The sequence below is a fragment of the Barbatula barbatula genome (genome assembly GCF_947034865.1).
Source record: "Barbatula barbatula genome assembly, chromosome: 13".
In the NCBI taxonomy this organism is placed as follows: Eukaryota; Metazoa; Chordata; class Actinopteri; order Cypriniformes; family Nemacheilidae; genus Barbatula; species Barbatula barbatula.
This window is the reverse complement of record NC_136776.1, coordinates 17,851,502-17,865,723: the sequence shown is the minus strand read 5'-3', so window position 1 is coordinate 17,865,723 and position 14,222 is coordinate 17,851,502. Positions and strand designations below refer to the sequence as shown.

General features: G+C 43.3%; 1 protein-coding gene across 3 annotated transcripts; it reads right to left on the bottom strand.

The window, feature by feature from the left end:
* Positions 1–902: 902 nt before the first annotated feature.
* Positions 903–14,116, bottom strand: zbtb7a (zinc finger and BTB domain containing 7a). Of its 3 annotated transcripts, none has more exons than XM_079472042.1 (4): positions 13,976–14,116; positions 6,470–7,006; positions 5,550–6,379; positions 903–3,579 (listed from the first exon to the last, which is right to left on the bottom strand). In XM_079472042.1, exons 2-4 carry the CDS (start codon positions 6,926–6,928, stop codon positions 3,132–3,134), a joined length of 1,737 nt encoding a protein of 578 aa, XP_079328168.1. In that variant the 5' UTR covers positions 6,929–7,006; positions 13,976–14,116; the 3' UTR covers positions 903–3,131. The 3 variants fall into 3 exon arrangements, with proteins under 3 accessions (XP_079328168.1, XP_079328169.1, XP_079328167.1); XM_079472043.1 differs by lacking the exon at positions 13,976–14,116 and adding an exon at positions 12,816–13,026; XM_079472041.1 differs by lacking the exon at positions 13,976–14,116 and adding an exon at positions 12,628–12,901.
* Positions 14,117–14,222: the final 106 nt, after the last annotated feature.

Here is a 14,222-nt window from a genome sequence, read left to right as displayed (position 1 = left end):
ACACAGATAGCGTTATCTTTGCTAGAAAAAAACAAATAATCAGCCGTGACACATTAAACAATAAAACTGAAAAGAAAGCATTGGAAGATTAACATTTAAGTCTCACACTAAAGATCACAGAAAAGGAATAACAATCAATATCAAGGGAACTCAAGTATGTTTTCGTCCCAACAAATTTCGCTCTAACTGCTGCCTCTGTAATGAGGGAGGATAGATTCGGGGCCGTGACAATGGTACAAAACATCCTCAAAGATTTTTAAAAAAGCTAGTTCGTATTGGTGTATCGCAGGTTGCAAGTCTACAGGCGATGCCCTAGGTCAATGTGTTACCACATAAACCCAAGTAGACGTGTTTTGGGGTATTAAACAACACACACTGGAATTTCCAGCTTCTACATCATCCAGTCACACAAACCTTTCAAACTCTCAAATCTTTCCAAGCTAAGGTGAACAACAGAACGTGGGCGTATTTTCAGGGGCCGCAATGCACTGATTGACAAGTAATGATTTTAAACAAAGTACATGGCTGAAGTTAAAACCCTGAGCATACAGCCACTTGCATCTTGCATACAGCCACGTTTCTTGTCACTCTTCTCTGTATTAAGACCAAATAGAGAACTTTTAATATTTGTATCAACTTTAAGTGCAATTAGTCATTAGGCTTATTAATACATTTCTTAGGGTATTTACTTTTTTTATGCTAACATCATATCAACCAACATTTTCAGACAACACAATATGTTCACCCTGCCTCTTCTTTTCTCGAGTGACTGTGTGCACCGTTTTGGCAGCTCGATGTCAAACATGAACAAGCCAAAAAACAAATAAAAATGAACAAAAACAGAACAAGCTGAGCATCACCATTCGAATGGGCCGTTCTTTAGCGCATTTAATTTTTTGTTTCTAAGTACCCGTTTTTAACTAAAAAGTGCCCTTCTCAGGAACAAAGTGCATTCAAATCTTGCTTCTTTCATATTAAGGTGCACAAGACAAGGGTACAGCACCGCCGTAGGTACGATACCGAAAACTGCATTCGCCATGAAAACAAAATTGCGTCTCTTAACCCACTGAATGGGCTAGTACCCCGGCAACGATAGAAAATAACCAGCAATTAGGATCTGACTTTATCAGCAACAAAAGAGTGTTTAATACAAGTCTCGTCCTGGTTTATGTACTAATATAACCAAAGCACCTACTTTTTGGCAGAGCCTGTCTTGACATGCCCACAAAACCTGCCTGATGATGCTCCAGACCCCTCTCGCTCTAAAACAGCTGAAAGCTGTTGCTGCACCCTTTCTAACCAGCACAAGGAAGCACATATTACTTAATGGTATAAGTCTCTGTCATTAGGACACCCTCTACTAGATTTTCTAATAATCAAGATTTTTTTTATATAAAATGCATTAATTAACGATGTTCATGTTTCAAGTGCTAAAAACGGTCCCGCCCCCCCCTTAACTCCGCTACAGCTGTGTGCTTATTCAAACTTCCATGTTGGACATAAATTTATTGCTCACCTCATCGCTTTTCTTGTCTATGGTCCCTTGGGCAAAGAAATTGAATATGCACTTCGTATCCCAACCCAAACGGCCTTCTTAAATAGATATTTCTCTATCTCTGATATCTTTAGTTAAAGCTGTGCAAATGCATTAAAAGGTGCTCATCTCTCTCGTTTGCCAATAAAACAAACATACAAATATAAGATTCCCTGCTTAGCTTGTTAACCAGCTGTTTGTATAACAGTGGCTGCCTCATTCCACCATTGCATACGGTTTCTCTCATCTGCTGAAGCATTCAAACTGTAGCACATTTATCACAATTCATACTTTAGGTGGAAACTTCAGGGTTCCATTAAGTGCAGTTTAGGAAAAATGGTTTCTCATTTATAATTCTCTAAAAGGTCACAAAGCGTATCCCACCCGCAAACACAACCCATTGAGAAACCTGGAGTGAAGCTAAGGAAGCTGTATCCCTATCAACGTGAAATATATATCTTATGAAGGGTCTCATAACATTACAACCCAATATATACACACGTATACAAATGTAAAGTGTCAAGTACCCAAAAGAATGAACAAAAAAAACATCAATAACATAAAAATATTAAGACAATCCCCAATATAAGACCTATAATGCAAGTAAGACTGCCAAGAAGGAAACGCAGGCCTGTGAGAGGTAAGATTTAACATGATTGTGCCCAGTGGCGATCGGATGAAGGTAGTGCTTTAGAAACACAGGACCTCATCCCTTCTCTTATCCTCTTCCTGCCAAAAATTTTTTTTTATGAGGATCTGAATGTGGATTTAACTTAAAAGTTAACCATTAAAACCCCATAAAGATGAATTCTCAAAAACAAAAGAAACTTTTATAGAGAAAGTAACACTTTAAATCAAACCCCTGTCTGACACCGTGTCTACACCGGGCGCGATGCTACACACAGCTTGTTCAAATGGGATTGTCGCGTTGCGCCGCGTCCGGCGAGGACAACATTTTAAAATATAATGGGTTCCAATGCGTTCTATTGTCTCTTGTCACGTCATGCCGCGTCCCTTGTAGACACGGAGTGATTCTTTGTGGAACATTTAGCGAAAAAAGGTGCTGCATCAGAGTATTGCATATTTTGCAATCTAAAACAATATAATCTCTCATAGTGTATGTACATGTTGCATTAGAAAAAGAGGTTGCCTTGAACACATCTTCGACCATTCGTAGCTAACCTGTTGATCCAGCAGCCAGCCTGGTCTTTGACACCTTACTTTTTGAAGTCAAGGTCTTGCAGATGCAACCTGGAGATGAACTTGTTTCAACTGCATAGTAGCTTTTTCTCGTACACACATGGGCAACGTTACAAAAAAGACCAACAAAAAACCCCCAGAAAGATGGTGGCTGCGCGGGTAAGTGATTTTAAATGCTCTTTGCTCTTTTGACAGACCAGTAACTCGGTGGTTAAGTTTCTATATGGAATGCGAAAGCTAAAAAACAGGAAAAAGAAACTAAGAGATTAGATTTGCGTGACACCCTGATTTGTTTTTTTAAAGAGGACCATGTAGTTTTTAGTTAATTTTTTTCTTATTTTTTCCACTGAATTCTCCCTCTGGTTTTCGAGTAAAGCCCTCTCTGATAAAGTTTGGTTTACGTAGTCGTGGAGTCCCTTTGTCCCAGGCTCAAATCTTGACTACCTTCCCCATCAGGAACCGGACTGTGCGTGTGACTACCATGATTTTCCTCCATGACTGACATTCCGCTGCCCCCATCTGGGTGCCGTCGCCCTCTCTCGCTGTCCGCTTCTGGGCCATGGAGTTCCAGAGGACCTTCTAAGAGCTCGGGATCTCGTATGCGTGGCTTGCGGCCACGTCGGGAAGGGATTCCGTTGCAGCCGTCTTTCTTGAGATGACGATGGAGGTGGTCCGAGCGCACAAAGGTTTTATAACAGCTGGAGCACTGGTAGGGACGCAAGCCTGTGTGCACACGCATGTGATTCTTCAGGTCGTAGTTGTGGGCAAAGGCTGCGCCACACTGGGTACACAGGTAAGGCTTCTCTCCTGTATGCTTGCGCATGTGAACCTTCAGTTTGTCCTGCCTAGAAAAGAGCCAAAAAAACTTTAAACCAGCAGTTTTGTGAGAATTATTAAGTGAATACACATTAAAAGATTCACTAACAATTTGGGATTAAAAGATTAGCGAAACAATAGCATGATACACTGAACTGATATTTAATTTAGTACACCTATTTAAATTTCCACATTTTTTGATGTCCAAGACAGACTGTTAATACCTATGATGTTGGGATGAGTCACAAACTCTGGCCTGATGTTGAATTACAAGATGCAGAGGTAAAGAGGTTACATTACACATTACATAAGGAAAACCTAAGTGGATACATTAAAAAATTGTGTGTTTTTACACAGCAGAGACAACATGTATTCTCAAAAAGAGCCTGACCTCCTTATCTTTACTTTCAGGAGCAAAGCCAAGTTTATTTATCATTTGTTCTGCACTGAAAGCACCCAAGGTCGTATGAGGAAAGAGAGTAATAAAGCTAACAGCTTTATCGCCATCATTTCTTTTTAGGCCAATGAGACACTAAAGGGCTCAATGTTCAGTTCAGAATCATAGTGGACCCTGAGTCTCCCAAAAGGGGAGAAGTTTTATAAGAGGACAAGGCCCCTTGTTTTACCAGTAAAACCTGTCATTTTCATTGGCAACCAAGTTCAATTCAGGACAACGTTTATGGGAAACAACCAATGTAAGACCAACAATCTAAAGGTGTGCTGGGTTGAGGAACAGGTTTAAAAGAATGTGGTTCAACCTTTATGATCCTTTAGTTCCATAATAAAGCAGCATTGAAACTATTCAGTATCAACATTTGCAAATTCAGATTATTTTCCAAACCCGAGCAAACTAGTCTTAATAAGTCTTAATGGTTAAAGAGTAAGCTTTCTATAACAAGAGATGGCATAGTTATGTGGTGTGGTGTCAAATACAAGGCCTTCTGTTGTAAGGCTCCGCTCTCGGTTTACTCCTCGCCATCCCTCCCCTGAGCTTGTGACCAGGGCAGAGTACGGCTAAAAAAAGTAGGATGGTTGACCTGTCTGGAACTGTTCACGGTTTCTGCTTGTTCACACACATGTAGACACACATCTGAGACGTAAACACGAGGCCGCTTGTATTTCACCCATATTTATGCACCTTAAGATTCTCTCATTTATAAATTTCCCACCTTCCCTTAATTTCTCAGCTGCCTTTACGGAAAAGGTACACCATACGTACAAGTTATAAACCAATGTGTTGACACACATGCAAGCAATGTAACAGAGTTGGGCACAGACAAATGAATTATTTAAAAGACCGGATTGATTTATTGCAGTGTGAGTGAGGTGCACTCTTAACCCTGAACTAACAGGATTAAGATTACAGTACCCCTTCCCAATAGGTGGCGTATTTAGAAGGCAAATTTAGACCCATCCCTTCGCAAATAGCGTGCCGGATATTTTCAGTGCAGTGTCTATTTCCGATGCTTGTCCCCTGATTAATTCATTAGGGCAATGGTTTCATGGAAGAGGTGATGCCCTTAAGGGCAGAGCAAAACACGCTAGCAGCTTCCTAGCTGAGCTTCAGTCTTGTAGCACAGCAGTTTCGATCAGCTAGTTTTCTGAACAAGGGGCTGTATGTGCCAGGGGCAATAATTAACGTAGCACACAGGGTCACAAGTTCGGCTGACTCGCTAGCGTAGATAGGGCACCACGCTGTAATCCCTTTCAGTATTGGCAGGGAGAGTTTTATAACAGCCTTGTCTCTGATAACAGTCAAATAAGCGGTGCTACCACAACCCACTTTTATTGGACCCCCTTGTTAAAATTCCAGGACTTTGTCATGCAGTCTTTCAGTCAACAAAAAACACTTTTTTTATTGCGCTCGGTCCTTACTTTGGTATACTGAATACCTAACAAATTAAATACTTATCTTAGTTTTTGATTAGCAGGTTTTGTACGAAAATTAAAGGATGTTTGCATGCATAAACACTACAAATATAAAAAGTCAACAAATTACCTTGTGAATCTCACTTTGCAGATAGCGCATTCATAGGGCTTTTCTCCCGTGTGTGTACGGATGTGCCGTGGAAGCTTGCCAGCACCCTGGATGACCTTGGAGCAGATGGGGCACTTCTGGAAAGCCTTGGAGCGCATCTTCCTCTCTCCACTGTTACTCCCTCCCCTTGTTTGGTTCCCACCTCCGCTGCCCCTCATGGACCACATTGGTAGCAGACTTGGTGACATGGGGGAACTGGTGATCTCCTCTTGCTGTGCACTATTAAAGTACTTCAAGTAAAACTCCACGTCCGGCTCTTCATTCTCCGGCCTGTCCTCCTCGCCCACACCAGCTACGGCCTGCTCTCTTTTTTGCTGCAAGGAGTCCATCATCTGTTGTAGCAAAGCACTTGCTGAGCCTTGCTCCCGCTCCCCTGGCACTTCCACCTCTCTCTCGGATTTGGGCTCTGCCTGATGGAGGTAGAAATGTCCATTGTGAGTAGGAGCATAAAAGGACATCAAAGCTTCAGCACCTTTTCCTCGAGCTCCATTCTGGCGCTCCTCGTCGACATCGTCATCTTCGGGATCGTGAGGTGGTTGCGCTAGGGCCTGGGCAAGTGGCGAGTAGTAGTCAGCAGGGCCGGTGGGCATTCCATTGCTGTCAGCGCCGTTCCGTTGGCTAAAGTGCAGGTGTGCGGGCAGGTCCCTGAGCTCTGGCGTGCTGCAGCTGCTACCCCATTGTGCCCCCCTCTGGAAATATTCCAGGTACTCCCGGGCACGCAGCCGGATGCCCTGCTCTTTTCCATTTTTTTTTCGCTCCTCTTCCTCGTCGTCTTCTTGCTCACTGCCCGCCTGCAGACAGTTAAGGGATATTTACCATAACAATTAATTTCCAAATGTTTTTGCAATACATTTTTAAAATACAATTTATAGATAACCCACCGGCGGGGAGAGCACTTTGGTGTCCAGCAGGTGTGTGCAGACTTCTTGGATGGGTGAGATCTCCAGCACACGGGCAGCACTTAGGATGTCAACAACACTGTTGCGGCTGACTGTGAGTGTGGCCGTGTAGGCAAAGTCCAGGAGGGCAGCCAGCGTCTCAGGGCGCACAAAGTCCAGCGTATAGACTTTCTGACGGTCAGCAGCCAGACCCGAGGTGAAAAGCTTGTGGAAGTAGGTGCTACAGGAAGCCAACACGGAGCGGTGGGCAGGGAATTCTCCCTCCTGGGCCACTAGCAGTACATCACACAGCAGCCCGCTTAGCCGTTGTCGGTTGAGACTGCCCAGCAGGTCAGCACTGTGCTCGGGAAAAGGGATACCGACTGGGCCTTCTTCAACCTCGCCCGCACTAGCGCAGGTCCTCCCCTGCCGTCTTCCCCGCCCACCAGCTCCCGACGACATTTTCCACCAGCCTGCCGCCGAGCCGCCAATCGCAGCCGCCTCTCGTCCGTCCGTCCTGCCGTCTGCCCGTCTGCCTGTCTAAAAATTTACATTTTATTGATTTCAATATTTCATAAATTAGGTTTAAATTATTATGGCCATATTAATCAATGGCTATAATAAACAAATTATTAAAAAATATATAATGAATTAATCGCTACATAAAAAACACATTTTGAGGTAGTACTTTTGCATTTTTACTTTATTACCATCTAGAGGAAGATTACTAGGTCCTGTATGCAAATGAGACAAATGAGGCCAAACGGTTGCTACTAAGAGACGAAAGACCAATGATCTTAACCAGAAATATAAGCTTGAAGTTAAAGCAGATGTTTAATTATTGTAATAACATAAATGACAGTAAATACACAATGTGTTAGTAAACACAAATATTTCACAGCGTTTCTCAAGAAGAAACTAGGTGAAATGAGCTAGAATAAGAATAAGGGTACAAGCTGTAAATATAACAATACGTTTCAGAACACATACACACACATATAAAACACATAGATAACACTCAGTTCCTGTTTCTAGTTGCTTTCTTGATACTTTAAAAAAAATGTATGACTGAAAGTTGCTTTAAATATGCCTAGTTGGAAAACAGGAAAAGTTTCTTAATGACTGTCAAACTGAAAAACGCAAACCCCACAATTCAACGGTTGTGTATAACACCTTGTGATGCTGTGAAAAAGCTGCTATTATTTTTACATCTTTGTTGATGTGACTTTAACATGCAAAACTGAAGCGCCTTATACCTTACAGCAATCAGTTCAGGGTGTTGACTCAATCTAACTGAAACAGCGCGTCAGAGGGTGGAAAGCATTCTGGCATGATGGCATCGGGGAAGGAGATTCTGTATAGTGCTACTTTGCTGGGGGGAATGCATGGTGCGTGGAGTAGGGCTGGGCATGTGCATTCGGTGTGTCAGTTGGCTAAAGAGGAAGGGGGTGGGGGGTTGCCAGCTACAGACCTGAGTGGGGAAAAAAACATTAGAGGACTGGGAGTTAGAGTAGGAGGACACACGTAGGGCTGCAAGGGAACAGTATTAAATAGGGAGGTTGTCAATCCGGTCTGAGCCGGTTACCCCACCCTGCACTGTGTGCCAAGTTTCAGGAAAGGCCTGTACCCTTGATCACGTGTGGGGGGAGATTAAAACGATCGACTGCAGTAAAGGCAAGGGTAGAGGGAGGGGGGCTTTTGGAAAGCAGCTCTTCATGATTTGTCCATTGGAAAACACGCTCGCACACGAAAGCCCAACAGCCTAACTACCCCCCGCCCCTCCATCTGCTAGTGTGACCCAGCAGGGGGTGAGGCAAGGGGGGATTATACTCAATAAGAGCAATGCATTGAAATGACATTCCTTCAGATCAAGCCCCTTCGTATGTATGCAAGACCTGCTCAACCTGACTGCCAACTGGCTGTCAATAAACTGCCTTCTTCCACACCAAGCTAGCTGACACAAAGTCAGGTCACTATTGGTGTTGCACTAGAAAAGTAGTGGGAAGGTGAAACAGCAGCAGGCAGCAAACAAACCAACCCACACTGCCAGTCTAACTTTCATTATTATCTGTGGGTGACATTTTAACCCATCTCATGTGCATTGCTGTCATACTTTATCTCGCTTAGTACATATAGCAAGACAGTTCTGGTTGTAATGATGGAAATGTTATAAACTAGGGCACATACAGACTACACACTCCTATATAGCACACCTCAGTGAAGCAATTCCAATAATAGTCCCCCCCGCTGGACCACGTCTTGACTTGTTTAAGTTGGTAATGCCTGTAAGCCAATGGCTTAAGCCCTTCTCTCTCTGTCTCTTCCTTCACCTTTGAGCCACACGATGAGCACCAAGCCAAGCCTTGATACCACAGTTTTCTTTTTGTCTTTCTTTCGATCCTCATCTGCTTGACAAACATAGGCTATATATATCTCATTGTTTTACTGCAGATAATTTAAATAAGACATTGTAAAGACTAGTTTCAGTGTGAGACAAGTAACTCATGAAATAAGGTAAATTGTAAAGTATAATAAAATCAAAAGTTTATAAATTTCATAGAGGGGGCACTAAGGTTCTTTTGCTAATATAAGGGAGTTATCGGAAAGGACATTCAAACCAGAATTCCGATTTCTGCACTTCAGGTTGTTGGTGACATCAGGGCACAAGTAAAGCAACAATGTCCCTGAATAAACCCAGGTCAAAGCTGAAAGAAAGAGGAAACAGTGCAAACAAACCTGATCCTGACACCTTCTCAGGGCTCCCTACATTCATCATCACTTATTCATGGCACTGGGTGACAGGGGCCATGCAACGGCCCCAACGTCACATTTCCAGACCTCTTTTGTCGTCCGCACACACAGGCCTCAGCTACTTTGCAAGTCAAACCACAAGTTACTGCGAATACCCACCCCGGCCCCCACCCTGTCCTAACGGCCCCTCCCAGGCGATGTGAAGAGCAGGTTTCGGGAATATATCTCAAAGACTGTCAAACTGTCTTAACAAAGTACCTGATATGAATGAAAGAAAGTAAACAAAATTAGCTTGAAAAATAAATAGGCCCAGTTAACTGTTGATTTTAAGCGATTGTTGTGTTAGACATGACAATGTCAACATGGTACATTTGTTTTACAAGAATCATGAGGCATCTAATGTCAATCAAACGGTTTCAAGGGTATTTAATGTGTTTGGTGATTAGGTTCTTAGAAATCAACCGCTTCACTCCTCAACAAACTGTGAAGCACTGCTTATCCAGAGGAGGACATCAAACATTAAATCTACATGCTTACACAGACTGAAAGCAGACACCTCAAAATGAAACCTGAAAGACAAGCACTTGTACACGCATCTAGTACACACATGACATAAATCAAAATAAACAGCAACCTTTTGTGGAAACACTAGTGTGTTTCTACTAATTTAGTTTTCAGTATAGCCACTGCCTGTAGTTTCTCCATGGATTAACATCTGAGCACAAGAGTGCACCTCTCAACATACATGTCCACTTAATATGCACTGTTATTGTGTAAAAGGGAAGGGTAGTCACCACAGGTTGACAGGGTTCAAGGTCAAAGCCGAGAGGGTATTACCAGATAATCGTAAATAGTATGGAGAGGGGATGACTGGTTCCAAATTGAACTGGATTTTAAGCAAGGTCCTGCAAATGAGTCACCCCTGCCAGCGTTGGTTAGAGAAGCATGATTGGTTGCAAAAAAGTAAGCAGGAAGTGGGCAAAGAACTGATAAAACTGGAGTTGTGGTGCTGGGCTGTTTTACTGGAGATATGTCAGCAGGCTGCCAGAAATCCAGACTCAGACTTGTATTCACAATGTCCTCGAAAAGGTAATGCAAATGCAAACTTGTGAGTGGACACAACTCTCATTTTTAGTTTGCTTAAGTCTCTGGAGCATTCTATAGACAAATAAGAACACTACCTATCCAAGCATAACCTCTCTTGAAAAGGTGATAAAAGTTAGTACAAAGAAACTAGTTTCATGAGTTTCATGAAAAACAAAGGTCTTGGTTTCCAAAAGCATATAAGCTATTAGCAAAGTAGATGGCAAAAGGTAAAGGAGGTGTAGCAGAAAATGTATCTTTCAAAGCAACATGCCTACAATCCCTTTAGACTAGCAGCGACTTTGTTGGAAGATAAAGCACACATGTGAAAATGCCATGACGCCCCCTCAAAGTTTGACCAAACTTTTCCAGGCCTAACTCCCTGCATCTGTCTATGAGCTGCCCACAGCTTCTAGAAGTCTTTTGGACGATCCATAGCGGAGAGAGAGCGAACCAACGCATGACAAAAACAAAATAGACTAATGGCAGAGGTGCTACCCCAGCCCTTCCAGTGTCCTTGCGCTAAGGCCACAGCCCATGTCTGAAACTCTTTTGCTGCTGCAGCAACCCAGCCGGTTGAGAGGAAGAAGACTTCCTGCGTGACTCTGGTGATGGTGTAACAGAACCCGCTCTGTTATCAGATGACCAGCTCTCCCAGACACTGCACTGCACACTCCACCACCAGTCCACCACAGCTTCCACTTCTCTCTTCTGCCTTTGTTGAAGAGGCAAAACGGCCTGACAACCTACCCATGATTTCTGTTTCAGCTCTACCTCACAATTAATCTTTGAACGATCACACTGAGGTAAGTGTGTCAAGGACTCCTCCACCTGCTGGAGGTCGAGCTCCACAATAGAGAATGGGGGTGAGAGCATAAACCTACAGCAATTGGATTCACATTACTGTCAAGGAAACGGAAAAGAAGGCCTCACTCATCGTGTCGACAGACTCTCGTCAGATAAGGACAAGGGGAAGACGGCCTTTTAAAGAGCACAATGAGAGAATAATGAGATGAGCTCTCTGATTACCGATAGTGACGCTAGCTTGTGACTGCCCATCTTCTAGCATCATTTCATTCGATCACTTAAAAAGCGCTTCATAACTGCCCACCCAAGCACTGCCTCCCCGAACAATAAAAATAAACCTCAAAGAGAGGGAACTTGAAGTGTTTCTAAAAGGCTGAGGGATTAGTGTTGACTGAATTTGGTCAAAAAGCATTTACTGGAAATGTATATTGCCCCCAGCCCCTACACCTCCAGTCCTTCACACATACACAAACACACATACTTTATGTTCAAGAGACAACTATTGTACATAACTGTTCCAGAGTACTGAAAATATTTGCATATAATTAATGATGCATTTAGTTGTTAATTCTATGTTTACAACATGCAAGTGCATTAAAATGAATTCTAAATTAACTTAAATTGGGCTTAAATATGGCATTTAAAAGTAACATTCAGTAACATCCAGCTCTGAAAAATGTTTACATTTTAACATACTATAAGTATTCAGTCAAACAAATGGCAAAAAAATTATGTAACGGAGAAAAACAAAACACTGCTTGACATGTGACATACCTTATTATCATATATGCTCACCTGAAATGACCCTGGCAGGTCATTTAACTATACACAGGGTTAACTGGTTTATGGTGGGTTCAAATCTCTTTGCCACTTAAACAAGCAACAGACAATAAAGAACGGCCTCACCCCATTGAGACAAGGAGCCTTGTCTGTGCATTATTCAGACACTGGGCGTCATTGGTGAATAAAAATACCCCTTACGCCCTCCCTGTACCCGCACTAGTGAAAACGAGTCGAGCAAGTATGGGTTGGAAATGATCTGCATACATCTTTGAATAAAAAAAGAGAGAGACACTGCTGTTTCCTGTAACGCCTTTAAACCCCAGGACACACACCAAGCTACTGATTTGACAAGTCATGAGACCCTGCAAAAGACCCATTGCTACTTGATTGTGCATTATGGCAAAGCTATAAAAAGAATGAGAGTGCAGGGCAGCCTGCACGGGATCTGCCAAGAGAAGAGGCAAACTTTCCTAAGTCCAATATACTTGGAGATCTGAAAGAGCAGGATGTCTTTGAAGTGAATCTAAGTTTAAATAGTTTTGTAGTCCACCAGAGGTGCCAAGCCAAACTTTAAGCAACCATGGAACTAAACTTAAAAAAATGTAAACTCATTTGCATTCGCTTAAAAAAACCTTGTTTGTGAACGAAACTTTGGATTTAAACAGGTCGGATCAGGCAAAACTTCGAAATGATGACATAGGTCAGGAAAATAAGTACTCGAAAAAAGCAAAACTCACCAGACAGAACCTCGCCAAGCCATACCTTAACACAACAAGGCTTCGTTTCCTTCTCCATGCCATCAGTAAGTGGGTCAAGTGCTCCGAACTCAAATCAAGCCCCCTCTTAAGATTCTATTATTTCTCATCTAGCCTGCTTTTCCATTCTCAGACACCAGAGAGAGTGAGAGTGCATTTGAAGCGCTTACCGGCTGGACAGAATTTGACTTCTCTCTGGGACAGCTCAGTCTTCCCCTGCCTGCCTGCCTGCTTGCTTGTCTGCCTCTGTAATGGCAGGGTCCTGGTCCGGAGCAATTGCAGACAGGAAACTTCCGAGCAGCCCTGGTTACACAGGCAAGCCCTTGCCTGATCCCACACAGGCAGACACCTACCAACTCCCCCACTCTATTTTCAGCCCACTGCTCTGGCTTCACTTCCCCCTGCAATTGGCCAGCCGGCTGCTCAATCACCACACCTCCCCGCTAGGATAGGCTACCGACTGTTCCCTTTCCTGTATGGCCAAAGGCAAAGCACTCTGGGATGTGGAGTTCTTGAATGCTACCATACCTACTATCAGGCTGCAGCTATGAACTACAAGTCCCAACGTGCCGGCTCTTACCACCCCTACATCTCTGAGCTTGCTTCAACGTAAGCATTCAGAGCTGAATTATACACTACCGTGTATTGATAGCAGGATGCCAGGTATTAAAAGTGCCGACCAGTCATCGAGCAAAGCCAAGCTCTATACATATGAAAAAATTAAGAGATCCAAACACAGCTGTGTAAAACAGGTAGAAATAAAAATTTTATTTGGTCACACATTACCCAAACTTCAGCATTCTTGACCCAAATTACACTTTTTTCCATAGAGTGTTTCATCGTAATAGTAAACACTGCCAGCATAATTCAAAATGCAGAGAATAAAGCTTGTGCGCAAATGATCACAATTCATTTCTGAACGAGAATGACGATAAACAAGAAAACTGAACCCTAGTGCGTACCTCCGCACCTCGTCCTGTGAAATTATTTTTGGTACCTTTCCCCAAGTACACTACCTACCTTCACTCCTTCAACCCCCCTTCCCGGCCGAACACACCCCTTAAGGGCTGCCTTCAAAACAACAACAAAAGTTAGCAGCTGGAAGGAATTGATAAAGTTTATTAAAACAACGCTAGTGAGCAAATGGTGAACCAAAGCAGTTGTTTTAAAAGAACACAAAAAGAGGAATCATTTCTCACTGGCACTGGAGCCCCCTCCCACCCTCACACTCTCTCTCCTTTCTGCCCCCTCCCTTATTCCTTCCTCCTCTGCCCTGCTCCCTTCGGTCGACAGGCCCTTGGCAGACAGCACGGGGGACAAACAAGCTCACCTGCGATGGCCGTAGTGTTGCTTGTTATGGGTTAGCTCTGCCCTCCTCTTCTCTCATCTATGGAGCTCGCTCTCCCTCTCTCTTAGCTGTCCCTGCTGTTCAAAGCACTGTATGCGCTAACCAAGCACCAGCAGATCAACTCAATTCCCTTCCTGGTTTCTGGAGGGCAAAGAGGTCCCTCCCTTTTCTCTCTCTCTCTCTCTCTCTCTCTCTTAAAGAAACAGCATTCCCCCATGCTGCTTTGCTC

Excerpts from the sequence above, each read along its gene's own strand:
- zbtb7a (XM_079472041.1), bottom strand. The coding sequence starts at position 12,690 with ATGGCATGGAGAAGGAAACGAAGCCTTGTTGTGTTAAGGTATGGCTTG. Across the intron at positions 7,007-12,627 it reads GCTTGGCGAGGTTCTGTCTG|ACAGGCAGACGGGCAGACGG; the intron begins GTGAGTTTTGCT and ends GTAAATTTTTAG. Across the intron at positions 6,380-6,469 it reads CCAAAGTGCTCTCCCCGCCG|GCGGGCAGTGAGCAAGAAGA; the intron begins GTGGGTTATCTA and ends AACTGTCTGCAG.